Here is an 18,211-nt window from a genome sequence, read left to right as displayed (position 1 = left end):
TAGGGATTTAATTAATACTACTGTAACAATGTTAATTTGTGGGGTTTTTTTTCTTTCTAATTGCTGTTTTTGATAACTATATTATGGTTCTGCCAGATGTTAACATTGGGGAGAGTGGTATGAAGGAACTCTTTATTTTTGCAACTCTCGTACAAGTCTAAAATTAAGTCAAAATACATTTTTTTAAAGGGGAGGAAAATACATTTTTTCTTAATTCATACACTATTATTTTCCTACATAAACATAAACTGATATAATCAAAATAAAACAAACTCTTTTAATGTTTAATAACCTGTAACAGGGCATCTTAACCCTCTGGACTATATTTACAGCAAGAAAATATTTTAAGTAGACAGATTTATGCAATGCTGTGATTATTCCTAAAAACATACCACCCACAGCTTACTTTAACATTGTCTACAATCCTTTCTAAAAGCAAGACTAATTTGTACTACTGAATTGAAATTAAAAAAAAAAAAAAAAAAAAAAAAAAAAAGACATACCCATCCAATCAATCCGGGGCGCAATTCACAGAAGTATTTGAGATCAAAAGTACCAATCCGAGGATTTAGCTCACGGCCAATGAAGAAGTCATAGACAGCATTTCCTATGAAGGGAAAAGTCCTTATCCAAACAGTATTCCAAACCCAATTGTGAGGCTTTAAAATTGCACTGCTGGGGCTTCCCTGGTGGCACAGTGGTTGAGAATCCGCCTGCCAATGCAGGGGACACGGGTTCGAGCCCTGGTCTGGGAGGATCCCGCATGCCGCGGAGCAGCTGGGCCCGTGAGCCACAACTACTGAGCCTGCACGTCTGGAGCCTGTGCTCCGCAACGGGAGAGGCCGCGACAGTGAGAGGCCCGCGCACCGCGATGAAGAGTGGCCCCCGCTTGCCGCAACTGGAGAAAGCCCTCGCACAGAAACGAAGATCCAACACAGTCATAAATAAATAAATAAATAAAAGAACGTGAATTTCTTTAAAAAAAAAAAAAAAAAAAAAAAATTGCACTGCTATCCACTCTCCAGGGTCACAATTCAATCACCTCCAGGAGCCTGGCAAACAGCCAGCGAGGAAAGGCATAATGGTGAGAGCCAAGAGGGGCCATGAGGACACAGGGGGCAGGGGATGCTGGCCCCATCTGGAAACATCCATGCTGCTCTAGGCATGGGGCCTATGGCGCCAGATTCCTAGATTTTGAGGGAACTGGAGCTTTTTTAAATGCAGACTCACAATTTTAAAAATAAGCCACTTAATTTTTTTTAATGTTTAAGTACTTTAGGCTAAAATCAACCAATTTGTAATCTCTATTATTTGTTGTTTGTTTTTTTTTTAAAGGATGTTTACTATTTTGGACAAAAAATATTTGTCCTAAATTGTTATAATATTAATGTTACTAAAATGCTGTAAGTTGTTAAAATGTCTTACTGTCATCAAGTGACTAAAAAAGGAAGAAGAAATAGGAAAGCACGAGGGGAAAAAATCAGATTTTCCTCCTTTTATTTTTCTCTAAATATTTTCACCTTTTTTTTTTTTTCCTATTTCTCGTCATCTCTCATAAACTGAAGCTAGAAGAGAATTCTATGAAACAGATGCTGGGGGGCCAGTGGGGTGAGGGTGTGGGGAGGCATTTGTGGGACCCACATTCTGACACTGCTCACCAGAGCTGGCCGGCGACAGTTCATCCCGGGGCGCTTTCAAAGCCCTGGCGTAGAGATAAACACTCAAGACCACAGAAAAAACAGTGGCTGCAAATGCACACTGAAGGAAATGACTGTACACATAATAAAGCTCTACATCCCAGAAGAAAGATGCTCCGACGAGTGCAGATGTCAGGATAAAAGCGTAGAATCCTTAAAAAAAAAAGGGGGGGGGGAGGGCAAAAAATTAATGTTAACCCAGGGTTCACATGAGATTTACACCGTTATAAAATAATGCAACATTATTTTTTAAAATCTTAGTTTCATTATTCAGGCTACACACACACAAATATATGAACGAGCAGTGCCCCTGAGGTTAGCAGTCTTCAATACAGATGCCTTATCTCGCACACAATTTTTGAAATATTCTAACATACTTAAGTTACTACTTTTCATTGTGAACAGTCATCTGCTTTTAATGAAGAGAGAGCTGAAAAGAAGTGCACAGAAATTCACTATTAAAAAGCTGAAAAGAACCTCAAAATTCACAAAATCCAAACCCCTCAGGCCAAAGTCAAATGGCTAATTATTGACAGAGCTGGGCCAAACACACATTTTAAAGCCTTTAGGGCAATGTTGGTGGTTATAAATTATAAATATTTTTACCCGAAATAACTTACCCATAAGGGTTTCAAAGGATCCTGGTCGTACTCCACCTCCCAAACAAAGACCTCAAGACCCTGCCCTCAAAGAAGAGGCCACAACCCAAATGTTCCCCAGGGCCAGGCAGGAGACTTAGGGGACCCAGCTGAGTGGGGATGTCAGGGAGGGACTGCCAGGCCCACAGATGTTCATTCCGAAGTCAAAAGCGCCCACGAGGCCCCACAAGAGGAACTCCTGTTCCGAGCTAGCCCTGCTATGGCTCAACAGACAGAAGCTGAGTGTACTGGCTGCTTTTTCTTTGCACCCAAGAAACAGTTTTCCTTCCAGGAGCTGAGCGCCTGCAAAAACTGTTCTCTGAGTAAGCAGTCAAATCACATGTGGATAAAAACAGTCTAACACAGAAAAGACGTAGGTGTTATTTCTATAAGACTTCTAAAACCAAAGCTTTTGTAAAGTCAAATGGTCATCTCTAATTTATTATTTAAATCCACATTTTCCACATTGTCAGGTTTACTCCAAAGAGTAACTTTTAACTTTTTAAACATTTTCTTTAACTTTGTAAAGCATTCATTTAATGCTCATAAAATTTATGAACATTAAAGAAAAAGAATGGTAGATTGAAGCAGTTTCTTGCTCTCTAGCCTACGTGGATTAAATTATTCAAAATGTCTTAGGACTCTCCTTAGTTGATGATGGTAAAATCTCATAATACTAGAACCAGATGAGGAAATTTTCAAAGGAAGGATCAAGCAACTAGTTCAGCCACTGCCTGCTTGCTCCGACAGCTCCGAGCCCAGTACTACTGTTCTCAGCCTCCGAGTGAGCCACCCCTCAAAGGGAAGCAAAAACAGAAAAGAAGAGCACTTAGAAGAGAAGTAAGTGGGTACCTAGAGAGAAGCCCACAAAACACGAACAGCGACAGACCTGACGGCCCAAAGGGAACACCCCATGCCTCCCCAGACCTGGCCTCACTGAGGCCGCAAGGCACAGGAGAGAGGGTGTGTTGGAGATTCTAAACCTGGTTCAAGCAGCAAGGAATCTGGTAAAAGTAAACAAAGTATCTGACAGTAGCAGCAAGTCAGTGCTAAGCATCTACCACGGGTCAGGCGCTGAGCTAGGTTCAACGCCTTACCCACTTGGCACAAGAGGCAGTCATCTAAAATACCTTTGGCTTCCCTTTTAGAGCCCAGTCGAGTGATTTCAGATACGGTGGATGCTAGATGAGTCACTGAAAAAAGTATCCACAGTTCGAAAGGTGAGAAGCGATAGGATTAAAACAGGCCAAGAATTAAAATTTACAATATTATTCCCAAGAAAAGGAAAACAGTCTACCCAATCTAGTTAAAATGGAAAATCATTTAAGGATAACTACACTATACACGTATTTCTTAAAAGCAGGTTAACTGTACTTTATCAAAGTCTTCACGTGCCAAAGGTGGACTGTTCCTGTTACTCAGCACACACTCCTACCCCGGGAGGTGCCCACGTCAAGAGGGACAATGCCCACTTCTTGAGATGCTCATCAAGACTTCCACTCCATCCACTCAGGGCTCCTACCAACAAGCGCCTCCTACAGGCCAGTCCCTTTGCTGGCACCAAGGGTACCACAATGAACACAGCCAAGTCCCTGCCCACAAGCCACCTTCTAGTGAGGAGACCCCAGTGAAGAGACAAGTACATTGATGTCAGAAAGACCTGTCATAGAGGAAAATAAAGCAGGGGAAAGGAAAGAAAGGGATCTGAGGGCTCCTCTGAGCAGAGACACATCAGGGATGAAGCAGTCGACACTTTGGGGGAAAGTTTTCCAGGCAAAAGCACTGAGAATGTAGCCTAGAGACGGCCCGGAGACCAGTGGCTGGAGCAAATGAGCAAGAGCTCCAGAGGGCAGGAGTGGCCAGGAAGCCCACATCAGTGCAGAACTTCTTAGGCCATGGGGATGACTTGGGATGATAAAATACATAGTCAAAATTGCTTCAATGAGTGACAAATGCTACTAAGAAAATAAAACTGGAGAGTGGAAAACAGTGACTGAGTGGCTTGTTACTTAACATGGCATAATTTTGACATATTGGCTGCAGGTGCGAGCAGTTTATTTGCATGCTCTTCGGACTACTGAGAGAAATTTACTATTTACTGCTCTGGCATAATCAGTTTTGACAGTTTAAAGAGTAAAGCACCCAGAAGTTTGAGCTATCAAGTCATCAATTTGAGTCTTGAAAAAAAAAAAAAAAATCACCATTTAATCTGTACTTGAGTCTTCTTCCATCAGTAAGAGGTGTTCCTTCTACAACCTTAAAAGAAAAGGTTATTTTTTTAATTTAAAAAGCACATTTTACCATGATATATATGTCTTGTAAAATCACCTAAATTTCAACATGCCCAAGAAGGAGGATCATCTTTTAGTAGGAAACTTTAGTAACAAGTCTCAAACATCTTCATGGCACGCCCTTTGGTAAAGTAATTCCACCTTCAGGAATTTATCTCAAATACAAATCTAGTAATGACTTCTCCCTGTACTGAGACTATTGCAATAGCCACTCTCCCCCAATGATCCCATGTCCCACCACAAGACCAGATGTGTTTTTAAAAACCTGTATGTACATCTAGTCGATCTCTAGCTCAAAACTCTTCAATGACTCCCCACTGCTTACAAAGCAGAATACAACTCCACTATCTCACGTTTGTGTCATCCTTTTAATCGGGTTCAACCCCACTTACCCAATCCCCAAGGCCCATGTGCTATTTGATGATACAGACTCATATACTTACTTGCTCTGCTATTTATACACATACGCTCACTTAGTTATTCAATCATTTCATGTGATTCTTTTATCTCCAATAAGAGACCGAGAGCATGTCCACTGGACCATTTCATCTCTTCATGTGGATCACCCACAGCATCCCCACATAAAAGGTACTCAAGAAACACACTACTTGAACAGGATGAGTTAAAATAAAAAGTCCACTTGCCCAATGGCAGCTACATTTTACTCCCCAAAATAACTATTCAGAAATGGTATTCATTATAAATTGTAAAATACTAATATGGTATCATTTGTCTTGGGCCAAACTACTTTACCCTTTCATTAGCTATGAAAGGGAACCCAGGGGAAATGTAGTATCTGTTTGAGATTACAGGATTAACAAAACCCCACATGCTAATTTCAAATGATCCTTATCTATTAAAGGTATCTAACAACTACTGTGTTGGGTTTTAGTCTGTAGGAAAAAAAATAGATATATAGCTATATATATATATATATATAGATACAGACATATATATATATTTTAACCATCAAAACTGCTTTTCTCAATAAATATTATCTAGTTTGAACTAGCTTTACCTGAGTTTACCTCAATTTGTGATTTTTTACTATAGAGCCTTATCACAAAAATACCTGAAGGTTCACATCACAAGAATCCTCTCTAGAGCCAATGTTATGGTGAGGTTCCAAAGTATTTAAAGTCTGCAGCTCTATCCTCCTATCCCTGGCATTTGCCACTCCTAATAAAACTGATCCTTTGGTTTACAGACAGTTGGCAAACTTGCAAAGCTCTAAGAACAAGATCTTTAAATGAATTATTTATTGATTAGGGAATCTCATGTTCTTTTAAATATATCCAAGTAGAGTATTCTGATGAAAGAAGAAAAAACTACACTTAGCAATGAGGACAAGTTTTAAAGACACTGCGTGAGTCTGAAAAGAACATTCAATGGTCCAGACAACAAATTTCTGAAAGAGATGAAAATTAGAAACTCATCATATTAAAAAAAAAAAAAAAAAGATAACGGACTAAAGTCCATTGAGTTCAGTAGCTTATCAACCGGTAATTTAAAATTCTGCATCTGAAATGACATATAGTGAGAGGGAATTTTTTTTTCCCAGCCACCTCTACCATTAGTCAGGCTATTTTGCAAAATGGCTTATTCTTCTCTATGTGGTTTGGAAAGTTACACAAGAACCCTCAATCAGATTCTTTAAGTTTCGCTTAATAAGCATGTGTTACAGAATAGAAGAGTAAAGGCTTAACAAACTAAAACTAAGTAAGTTTGGGTAGTTATGACCAAGGACAGCTTTTAACCTTAAAACTACTATAAATGCCTTTATATCAGCACGGGAGCGAGGGGAAGAAAATCTCATAATACCATATGCCTCACAAACAAACCCTTACCTTCCCAATCGGCAGTAAGTAGAGCAGAGCCTGAAGGAAAAACCAGAGGAGGTAGGCCCCAAATATCCTGGTTTCCCATAAATCGTACAAAGCTGGCAGAGGCGGCGGGAAATTCAGAAGACTGGGCTCTTCCTGTTTACACATCAACAGCAACAGGAAGAGGAAAGCAGGCAGGCCAAGCGTGATGAGAAAAACACCTGCAAATAATTAGTGAACATTCAAGGCTCTAATTTCAATCCAGGTTATTTTATTTTATTTTTTTCAAAAATCACTTGAATTTCTAAGGTCAGAACTCAAGTCTGGCTAGCTGTTTGAAACCAATTTCGAATGCATCATTAGAAAGTCTTAACTCTACCTGTCACATCCTGTGGGAAAGCAACCACAGGCGTGAAGGTAGTAAAACAGCAAATGCCCAGCACTGATGAGCTAAATTCCACTTCGGAAACCAAGCTCTAAAACATTTAAAATCCAACCACTATGGGAGCAAACATGTTGAAACTCCAGCAAACTGAAGATTGGAACATCTAAAAACTATCGGTCTAATCTTTAAAGAACAAAAAACTTTATATCCCTAAGTTTCTATCAGTTAAAATAGTTATCACATTCACGCTACATGTGCGCAGACTTTTAAGCGATGCTGGACACCATCTTTAACAGATTCAGTTAGCCAAGAGTTATAACTTACAAAATACAAAGCGGTTAAGTCATGCAGGATTTTGAACCATTTAACCAAGAAGTACTTTCTTTTACTAAGTCATAAAACCTCATCAGCTCCACCCACTTAATAACTCCAAGCCTGTGAATGCTTCAGATCTTTGACCCTCAAAAGCAACCTGTCTAACAGGTAGGGTAGACACCATGCACCCACTGGATGCATGCAGCCTATTCCCAGTGCTACTGCCAAGCCAGGCCCTGTCACTGAGATCTGATTATCAGCAGATTTCCCAGTCACGAATAGCTCACCGTCCTTCCTATATACAACAGTCATACCAACCTTCCTTTCATCATTTCTTTGCACTTCTTTGCTAAAAGTTTTAAACATAGCCACAATGGCACCCTTTCTACTCTATGATAACCCTCAAAAGTGCTCCTACTCAGGCCTTTGCACCTGCTGTCCCTTCTGACTGAAAACTCTTCCCCAGGCTCCGACCTGGCTCACTACCTGGCCGCCTTCAGATCTCCTCAGAGAAAGCCCTTTCCTGCTCACTTTATAGCGACTAGCGTTTGCCCACCCTGCCTGCCCTCCCTAGGCCAGTTCTGATGCCTACCAGGTACTCCTCCAAATTCTAAGTCCTTCTGCTGTGTGGCTGTCACTTCAAAGGTTCTCAACGACGTAGATCCTTTTGTAACAATTTTTTCTTCCTTTGAATCTATTTCTTTTAATTTGACCTCTTCTCTTCTTGGATGAAGGCTATACTGTGTAGGTATATAACAACTCTCTTGTGACAAAGGGAATTTTTCCTATTTAAAAAATAAAAAGTATTAAATATCTGTAGTCAGTAAGTCTCATTAATGCTACCACATTAACTAATTCAGCATCTTAATATAGCCATATACACTAATAAGAATAAATTTGTTAAATTATACTCAGTCTTAATTTAAGGACAGAATCTTAGAAAAGATTCTAAGAAAAATTATGGTTTTCAATGTGCTTCTTTAGATAAAGTCACTTAAACAAGGAAAAAAATTACCTGAGAGGAAAATGAACCCCTTTGTACCTGCGCGTTTTTGTGAGGTACGTCATTCCTCTCTATGTGCTCAGGCTCCCCATTATATCTGTTGATGCTATTTCCAAATGGCTTCTAAATTGAAGAATATAAAACATTTTAACCATAAGAATGATAACTTAGTAAAAAGGAACATGATGGTAAAAATTCAGTATTGTAAAACCAAGCAATAAAACCAACCAAAGATTTTCACAGCCGTAATGCTGAAGAATTTCAGCCCACTTCTGTTAAAAATGAAATGGAATAAAATTGATTAGAATTTCCCAATCTTCAAAAGATTGGCTCTTACAGTAGAGGCTTCCACATAAGATCTTTCATCTTTTAAACAAAATTAGACTAAATCTTATAATTTCACTGTTCGAAAACAAATGCTCTAATAATATTCACTGTGAGAGGCAGATACAGTAAAAATTGGTAAATCAGCTCATTAATTGGTTAAAAAAAAAAGAAAGAGGAAAAGACATTCACTGCCCCCAAACAGCTAATAACAGGAAATTAAGAAATAGTGGCTACTTATGGAGTATTACTAGTAACCTACAAACTGCCTACTTTCTGAATTTCATCTGCCTTATTTCTCTTTAACCTTACATTTTCTCTCCCTAATGTCTCTTTTCTCAATTCAGTCTCTTTCCTTGAATGTCATTCTCTTCAAGCAGTGGAGGGAATTTCTTATTTACTGTACAGAGGAAGGACTTTCGCTTACAAAACATTTTCCAGGCAATGTATGGCTGAAATAGGTAACTTTGCTCCTTTAAAGTCACTGACAGATTAATTTAAAAGACTTATCTTTTGGGAGGCCAGCTGTCAAAAGACAGCATTAATATAGTATCAAGTTCTAGTTCAAATCAAAGTCTAACTGAGCAGTGACAGCATTCAACATATACTTAAGTTTACCAAAGTGCCAACAAGCCACTTGGCAGCAAACGGACCCACCTAAAAACTACACTCTCAGTTTTTCAAAGGTCCAATGTGTAATCCACAGCAACCACAAATGTAATCCTGTAACATAGCTAGTCAGCTGACCCTCAACTGTACTGACTGCAAATTGACAGGGTATTCACACAGTGAGGCAAGGTATTGCAAAGATCACAATTAGGAGTCCAAAAGAATAAGGATGATGTGATGTCAAAGCTACGTGCAGCCTAAGTACATTCTTTCACACACGTCACCCCATCCTCAACTCAGTGATGGGTCCACAGTGAGCCTAGGGCTCGACGGGTGAGGAGCAAAGCCAGTCTGTGGCTCTTGGGTCACCAGGGCTATAAGGAGGTTACACTGTGAAAAATATAACGGTCACTAAAAGCTAAAAATGAAATGTGACAGAAAGCACACAGCATCTGTTCCTTACCTTGAGTCACCTGACTAGTAAAAAGAGCCACTAACAGAATGTTCAAACTCACTAGTAATTATCAAAATGCAACTTAAAATGGTGAGTTGAAATCTTTGAATCATACTGGCCAAAAAAAACAAAACAAAAGAGAAAAAACCTATTAACTATTATACTCAGAATGAGAAAATGGTCATTCATACCCTACTCCTACTGGTATCAACTTCCCTGAAGCAATTTGGCAATATGTAGAAAAGCCTCAAATCTGCTCTATCCATCTGACCGAGCAGTTCCACTTATAAGAATTTATCCTAAGGCTATATCAGATGTTGTGTAAGAATATTTGTTTATAATAATGAAAACTTAGAAAGAAAAAAAGCTAAATGTCTATCAACAAGGGAGCTAACAATTACATTACCTCTATATAATTTATGATAAATCCAAATAATACCATACAACAACAAAAGTGATGCAGGAAAATACAACACAGAAAGTTATGCCCAACATCTTAAAATTTAAAAATCTGACTACAAAACACTATGTAATAATCCAGTTTTTTAAGGTTATCAAAAATCTGTGTGCATTTTATTCAGAAAAGAGGTAACATTAAGTGAACAGAATAAACAACGACCTTTCTTCAATTCTGTTTATTCATAATTTCAATTTGGTCTACTATCTAAAATATTCATTGTGCAAGGTCCTCCAGGCTCTGCACACCCTAATATTTCCAACCTTGAACTCTGAAAGTAAATTCCATTGTAAGTACCATCTTTGAATAGGGAAAGCAATCAAGTACAATGATACTAAGACAGCAAGAATATGTTTTTATAAGATACAGTTATGTCTCATTATTTTCTACATGAACTTTTATTCACTATAAAAACTATTCAGTTCAATCTACATCTATTTCAAATTTAAACACTGCTTTTTTAAAAAAAAAAAACACAATATTAAATTGCACTCATAACTTAAAAATGTTCTTTTTCATGGTATTTAAAAGCATTATACCTTCTATTCTTCCAAACATTCATTTTTTAATGTAATCTTTAATATTATTAACTGCAAATCACTTGAGTACACATAAAGGGGAAGACATGATTTGGGCCGATTAAACACTGTGTAAGGTTGGAGATCTCCCAAACACACGTACCAATACCAGCGGAGTCAGTTTAATTTCCAACATTTCCTTCCTTGCTTCCTTCTTTGCTTCCTTAATGTCAGCCTGGTGCGAAGCTGAGACGGATGGGCGGGAACCTTTTGGGGGCCGGCCAGGGGATCGGGAGCGCGACCTGGAGCGGCTCCCTCTGCGTCTGGAGGGAGAACTGGAAGTTGAGCCACTTTTCCTTTGCCTGAAGGAGGTTAAAGGCTAGAGGGAGGAGAAAAGGCAGAGCTTCACCGTAAGTCATAACACACGCAGACCCACACTGCCAGAGGGCCGCAACGGCAGTGATCGCGCCAGTGACTCTAAAACCACCCTGGGAACTCGTGGGATCTGAGCATCCATCAGATGAGGCCAATAACAACTTCAGCTGTAATGACCCATCTCTCCTGAGACCAAAGCAGCCTTTCCACCCCTAACTCTTCTTTGAAGGTATTGCCAGGAAATGAATGTTCTAAACCAAGCAGCTGTACATTTTCCTAATAACATATATAAGAGATACAAATAACATTGATTAAAACTGAGATGATAGGACAAAAAAAAAAAATTAGCACACAAACAATAACAAGAAAATTCGTCTCACGGTTTCACTCTGAATAAAACACGGTCAGATCTTGAAAACGAGTCCAAGACTGGGTTACTTAGCAATGTTTTACCCTGCCCTCACCTACTCCCAATATTTCCAGGAACCTAGACCTAAGGAAGGCAAACTACCTCCCAGCCCAAATCCCTCCCACCCATTTTGGGTGGCACAGGAGCAAAGAATGGTTTTACAGTTCTCAAATGACTGCAAACAAAATCAAAAGAAGAATGAAACTTGGTGGCATGTGAGAATCATCTGAACTTCAAATTTCAGTGTCCATGAATAAAATCGCATTGGGACACAGCCATGTCCAGAGCTGCTCCTGCAGCACACAAACTATATTTCCAAGTCCTTTTACTCAAAAATGTTGCCAACCCCTGGTCTAGAGCACTCAGACTGTGATCCATAGACTGTAGGCTCAAGAACTGTTTGTTACTGACCTGCAGCAAGGAATGAACCTGAGAAGAGGTGGGCAGCAATTTTTATAGCATTTTGACAAAGTAATATTATGTCTACTCAATCTGACAGTGGGGTTTTTATTTTGTACCTTTTTTTTTTCCCCCCATTTGCCTAGTAATTACGATGTGTTACGTAAATACTTCTATACCATGGACCAGATATTTGCAAGCTCAGGTCCTCACCAGATAGGTTGAGAAGCCTTGGACTCAAATCTAATTAATGTCACTCTCCTGATTAAATCCTCGGTGTCTGGGATGAAGCCCAAACCCCTCCAGTTCTGGCTCCTTCTTTCCCCTCCTCTGGCCCTCGCCCACCACACCCTTTCAGCATTGGTCGTCTGTGTCCCCCGACCCAAGCCTTTGGCATGCTGTCTGCTGTGGAAGCCCCCCCACCCCATCACCTGAGTTTTCCCTATCTATCCTCAGCACTCAGCTCTGAAAGCCTTCCCCAAAACCCAGTGCCCTTCCCTACCCTTGATGTGCTCCAACACCACGCACGACAAACTGTCACAGAATGACAGAGTGCATTAAACCAGGGAGAGGACGATGTAAGTGTCTGACTTCAGCAGACTGACAGCTTCTTAGCAACAGGGCACTGTGCCTCATTCATACATTCCCAAAGCCAAAAAACAGGATCTGACCTAAAGCAGGAGAGTGACCCTATGTCTGCAAAGAGCCAGAACTGACTGCTCTAAAGCTTAAAAACCACACCTACAGTGATTTTTCCAACTGTTATAAACATGCTCTGTAAACCAAAGAGTGCTTACCTTGATATCACTCTCTTTCAATTCAAGTTCAGTTCCATCTTTGTATTTTACGCTGTAAAGCTGGGAGTTGCTGTCATGGCTCAGAACTTCTACTTCATAATAAAGTGAACTCCCGGGCCATCGACCTCTTACCACCTCACCATCGGCAAATTTCCTACTTGGCATTTTTGAAAATCAGTCTGAATAGTTAAAAAAAAAAAAAAATAGAGTCAGCGCATACACACTTACATTTGTCTTTTTTCATAGATTAAACACTAAAATACAACTTTCCAAAATGTTTAACTGGTCAAGACTTTCAGGCTACAAAAGCCTCTAGAGGAGAGGGTGAACAACTCCTATTTTAAAGGTGAGAAAACTGAAGCTTAAAGATGTTAACTGTTTTGTTCAAGGGCATAGAAACAGATGGCATGAAGTGGCAGAGTCAGGACATAGAGGTTGTTCTTTCTGCTACACCATATCTCACTGGGAATCACTTTATACAGCCACTGTACACGGAAGTGACACTAAGGATTAAATATGACAAAACATAAAGGCTCCAAATGATTTGCACCATGCAAGACGCTACCCGCTTACAGTAACTATACTTCTTTAATTAACAAGGCACAATCTCACAAAGGACACACATTTTCTGATTGATAAATTTGCATATACAGTAGTCCCCTCCTTATCCGAGAGGGATATATTCTAAGACCCCCAGGCATCCCTAGTGGATGCCTGAAATCACAGATAGTACAGAGCCTCATACATACTGTGTTTTTTCCTATACATACATACCTATGATAAAGTTTAATTTATAAATTAGGCACCGTAAGAGGTTAACAACAATAACTAATAATAAAACAATTATAACAATATACTTTAATAAAAGTTATATGAATGTGGTCGGTCTCTCTCTCAAAATATCTTAAAGGCACAAATTTAATGCCTTTTCCATCTTAACTAAGCACTTAACCATGCACTGCGGCCGTAACTTTTGCAGTTTGAGGTACAACAGCGAAACTAGCATGAATTTCTGTTTCTTTCTTCACAATTTCACAGATAGAAGATTCGTTCTTACCATAGGTCTTAGCAACCTCAGCATAGGATTTTTTTTCTTTCCCTATTAAGCCAAGAATGTTCACCTTTTCGCTTAAAGGAAGCACTTCACGGCTTTGGCATATCTGAGTTGCCAGCATCACTACTCTTGTGCTTCGGGGCCATTATTAAGTAAAATAAGGGTCATTGGAACACAAGCACTGTGATACCTCAGACAGCTGATCTGATAACCGAGATGGCTACTAAGTGACTAACGGGCAAGATGCGCTGGACAAAGGCAAGATTCACATCCCAGGCTGGACGGAGAGGGACAGCCCAAGATTTCATCCCGCTACACAGAGTGACACACAATTTAAAACTTATGAACTATTTATTTCTGGAATTCTCCATTTAATATTATTGGACTGCAGGTGACCACCTCAGAAAGTGAAACTGCGGATAAGGGGGGATGACTGTAGTCTTACAAAGGCTTTAAAGATGTATTATCTAATTTTTAACAAATTACCTTTATTAAAAACAGTAAACTATGCAACAGACTGGGAAAAGCAAGGCTGTGTAATTAGCATTGCTATAACCAACCAACAGGGAGAAAATTATAACTCCAAATCTAAAATGAATAGCAAATTTGGGGTTTTCACCAAGCTTTCAAGTCTTACAGCTGAAGTCTCAAATGCACACCAAGTAACTGCCAACCACATACCTGGGCCAGCATCCTAGCTCTTTTTTCAAAAGCCTACAGCAGACATCAATCCCCAGTTGTAACCTTCTTCTCCATTGAACCAAAACATGGCCCATGAAGCCTGGTATAAAAACAACACTCTAAGAAGCCACAAGCAATCTGCAGGAATTGCCACTTACAATGAGGCCTGTTTTTCAAACATCAACTGATTGCTGGGTGCTTCAAGCTCTTAGGTAGTAATATTTCTCCCTCCTTGGACCAGCAGGTTCACATTTCCACAGGACAAAACCAGCACCTGCCGACAGCTGCAACACCAACTGAACTAGCTGGGCCTCGTCTAAGAAGCAGACAGTACGACAGAAAAATCTCTCCCTACATCACCCTCATCCCACCGACTAAGCAATTCCCGAAATATCCTCTGGGCGTATAAAGATACATTCCTCACCCAGCTCCTGTCAACAAAAACAATGCTTGAGAACTTCTGAAGACTCTCCAGAGTTAAGAAAGGAGAAAGATTACCACGCCCCTCCTGAGAAAAAGTCTTTCCCAAGCACCACATTTCTTCACTGTTAATCGCCTGAGGAAAAAACTTCACAAGCTTCACTTGCTTAGATAGATAGGAGCTAGGTCAGTAGATGAAAGAAAACACAAAGACAGGTGGTGATTAGAGGATGTCGGACCATTTACACATTAGGTATAAGAGATGGCTTTCTTCCCAAACCTACCTGAGATAGCATCACTGGGGTAATGAGAAGGTTTGGGCTTTGGGGGGGTCTGGGGGGGACCCCAGACACTCTGGGGATGAAGTCACACCTGGCTGAGGAGTCACGTGAGGGGCACTTGGGAAGCAGAGGGCGGTGGACACCTTGGGACCCGGAGGAGGGGCACAAAAAAGGAAGGTGACAACAGCAAGTTTTGCCTATTTCAACATTTAGCTCTGAGCCTCCAAACACTAAGAAAGAGGAAGGAAATGTGCCCTCCTTCTCTCGTGCCCCCTCCTTCTCCTCGGACCCCCTAAAATCAAACCACTGCTATTAGTACTAGTTCTCTGACATTGGTCAACCAGGGTTGGCAGAAGGCAATTACATCTTTCTACGTGAAGATGCCATCCGAGTTTCAAACAACTCTTTATAAACTTTTGAAACACAGGCCCTCAGGACTTGGGGGCCACCTAGATTTTTTAAAAGGCCCTTGAGCAGATTCTGTCCTTTTCAGAAAATTCATTTATTGTCATCTTTCCATTGTACCTATTTACACCACACACACAGTATCTGTGCAATCTGGACACAAGTCAGTGCCAAAGAAGTTTTTCTGTTATCAATTAAATATTTGGGGTTAAACAAATTAAGATAGCTGGTGGATATGTTAGGTCTCTAAACATTTTTAAAAAAAGAATTAGGAATTAGGACTCGATAACACTCTTTCATATAATGGCTGAAAAAAAGAAAAAAATAGGAACAAACCAGCACGCTCCTTAGGAGACCACTATCTCACACACAGATGTTCCAAAAGGTGAAACCACCGACATTACATGCACCTCCACTTTGCACGAGATCCACACACAAGTGTCACACCGTGCATCACATCCTAACTCTGCAAGAGTAAATTCGCCAGGTAGGACAGAAAAGCCCCAGGACGTTTGTGCACATCACTATGCTCACCTGATGGAGTCAAAACACGCAGGGATAGGCCTCCCTCAGAAGGGAGGTTTTAGCCAAGTAGGTTGGCAAAGAAAGATTTTGTTTACTGAACACAATGTCTTCATTCCCCATTAGCAGTGGAAACATGGGGACCCTCAGGCTTTTCTCTATTAAGCCACATGCTTGCTAACTTCAGTGTCAATTGGCAATGGAATCCCCACACATATCGGCTCCAATATGTTACTGTGTATCAGCACAACAGAATGTGCTATTCTCTGCTGATCGCAGTGTTACAGAGGCCTTTGGTCATCTTTCCTCACTTTCCCAAGTTAGTCTAAACGTGGCAGAGAAAGGGAAGCTCAAATGAAGTTTGACAGCTTCCCTCTTCAACACCTGGGCCCAAGGCTGGCCTGCCAGGCAAAACCCAAACAGGAACCCCTGGCCTACCTCCTGCCCCTGTCGCAGGATGCAGAAGAAACGCCACCTTCTTGGCTGTAGAGGTGGCATGGCCCGACTTTTCCCCTAAGCAATACAAAGAACTGAAGGTAACAATAATTCCCCTCCTACTCACTCTTTTCCCTTCTCCCTAGACAGCTCTCAGAAACTAAACTTAAACTGGACTTGGTGCCCAGTCTAAATTAGCACACATACACACACACACACACACACACCTTTCCTCCACGGCAGTTGCTACAAAGTGTAATTACAGATTTGCACGTATTTATTTGCAAGGTCCCTGAGGGCTGGGACCAGGAGCGTGGATCTAGCTGGGCTCCGGCCGGGTGCATGCCCGTCACAGCAGGTGAGCAAGCTCGCTCGCTCCAGGCTGAACCCTTGCACTGTCCACGCGCTGTCCAATGTATCTACTGGGTCGTTCTGAGTATCCACAGCCTAACTCCCGACCAGACCGTGCAATCATTTTGATGAACCGCCTGGAACCAGGCCCTCTGCCATCAAGCGCTAAGTGTCCCTTGCGAGTGTCGGAAGGTGTCATTACGAAGAATTTTTTTAAAGGCTTTAAAAAGATGAAAAAATAGGATCGAGCTTTAGCTGGAGCACGCAAACCTGCCCAAGTACCCGTTTCTTGAATGTGCGGAAACACCGGGCGAGGGAATGCAACGCGCGCAGCCAGCACTGGAGAGTCGCCGAACAGAGACGGCCTGGACCCTCAAGGCCAGTGACAACCAGCGAGAATTAAAGGCAACTTTGCAACCCCACTTCCCTGTCCGCCAGGCTGCCGCGCCTTTTCCGCCTCCCCGAGAGCAGGGCCCACCAAGCCACCCGCTAATCTGTCAAAAGGCGCTCGGAGCCGGCTTGGGAGGGCTGGTGCTGCAGGACGGGGACAAAGGGACCGGGGTGGGTCACCCACCCTGGGTCACCCACCCACACATCCTCCCCAGCCAACATCATTTTACTCCGACGCGGCGCGTCCAAAATGGAGGGAAACGTCTGCAATTTAAAACCGCAGCTCCATTTCCGCAGCTGGCCGGGCCGGGCGCACCTTGAGCCTCGCCAGCAGCGGCCCGGACCGACTCGGAGGAGGGGAGGGCGAGGCCGCGGCGCCAGGCCCGTCGCCCAGGGACCCCGGCCCACCCGCCGCGCCCGCCCCGCGGGCCTCCCCCCGGCCCCTCGGAAACTGCGCCGCGGGGAGCGGGGCGGGGGTACGGGCGCTCACCTGCTCCGGACTCCGGCAGGAACACGAACAGCTCCGGGAGAGTTGCGGAGCAGAAACCCGGCGACGGTTCCACGCGCGCGACACTGCCGGCTCTCGCGCTCTCGCGCCCCGCGGTCCCGCAGCCCGGGCGCGCGCTTCCCCGGCCCCGCCCTCTCCTCGCCCCGCCCCCCAGTCTGGTTTCCCAGGGCTCCCATTGGCCCCTCGGCCTTTTGAATAGTGCCCGGCGCTGTCGATTGGTTCTGCGACATGGCGCGTCCGCCCCGCCCCGCCCCGCCCCACCCCGCGGCAAGGCCCGCGATGGGGGAAGAGGATTCCGGCGGGTCTGGCCTTGGTGCGGCCCAGAAGGCGTATTTGACCGGGCCTTATCTTAGCCGCCCAGGCGCTCTTGTAGCCCGCTGACCGCGCGCATTCCCCGCCCTTTCCCTCCCGGCACTCGCCACAGTTGTCTGGCGATGCACAGTAGGGAAATTGGTGTGTGAAGTGGCTTGGCGGGAGATATAAAAGGGCTATAAAGTAAATTTGCATAGTGATAACTAAAGATCAACTGACCGAGACCGAAAGTACTTCTTGCTAAAACACTATTGCTGCTCTCCTTACCGTGTTAAAAAAAAAAACAAAAAAACAAAAAAAAACAGAAGACTCCAGGGCAAGCAGTGGCTACGAAGGCAATCTGGGGCTCCTTTGTCTT

The 18,211-nt window shown here is 42.3% G+C and overlaps 1 protein-coding gene across 3 annotated transcripts in view; it reads right to left on the bottom strand.

Annotated features, from left to right (window-relative positions):
• The window catches only part of LBR (lamin B receptor), a 28,031-nt gene extending 10,404 nt beyond the window's left edge, over window positions 1-17,627 (bottom strand). For 2 of the 3 annotated variants that reach the window (XM_059905503.1, XM_059905521.1), the window contains exons 1-9: window positions 17,524-17,627; window positions 12,495-12,673; window positions 10,678-10,893; window positions 8,165-8,275; window positions 7,742-7,934; window positions 6,474-6,670; window positions 4,537-4,591; window positions 1,659-1,850; window positions 504-607 (exon numbers count right to left, since the gene is read on the bottom strand). In XM_059905503.1, the coding sequence (XP_059761486.1) occupies window positions 504-607; window positions 1,659-1,850; window positions 4,537-4,591; window positions 6,474-6,670; window positions 7,742-7,934; window positions 8,165-8,275; window positions 10,678-10,893; window positions 12,495-12,659 (1,233 nt within the window). In that variant the 5' untranslated portion in view covers window positions 12,660-12,673; window positions 17,524-17,627. The remainder of the gene's footprint in view (window positions 1-503; window positions 608-1,658; window positions 1,851-4,536; window positions 4,592-6,473; window positions 6,671-7,741; window positions 7,935-8,164; window positions 8,276-10,677; window positions 10,894-12,494; window positions 12,674-17,523) is intronic. The other variant, XM_059905514.1, reaches the window with a different exon arrangement.
• Window positions 17,628-18,211: the final 584 nt, after the last annotated feature.

This window comes from Balaenoptera ricei, chromosome 1, assembly GCF_028023285.1.
Source record: "Balaenoptera ricei isolate mBalRic1 chromosome 1, mBalRic1.hap2, whole genome shotgun sequence".
Classification (NCBI taxonomy): Eukaryota; Metazoa; Chordata; class Mammalia; order Artiodactyla; family Balaenopteridae; genus Balaenoptera; species Balaenoptera ricei.
Note: the sequence above shows the minus strand (reverse complement) of the source record. Positions and strands in the feature narration are given on the sequence as shown.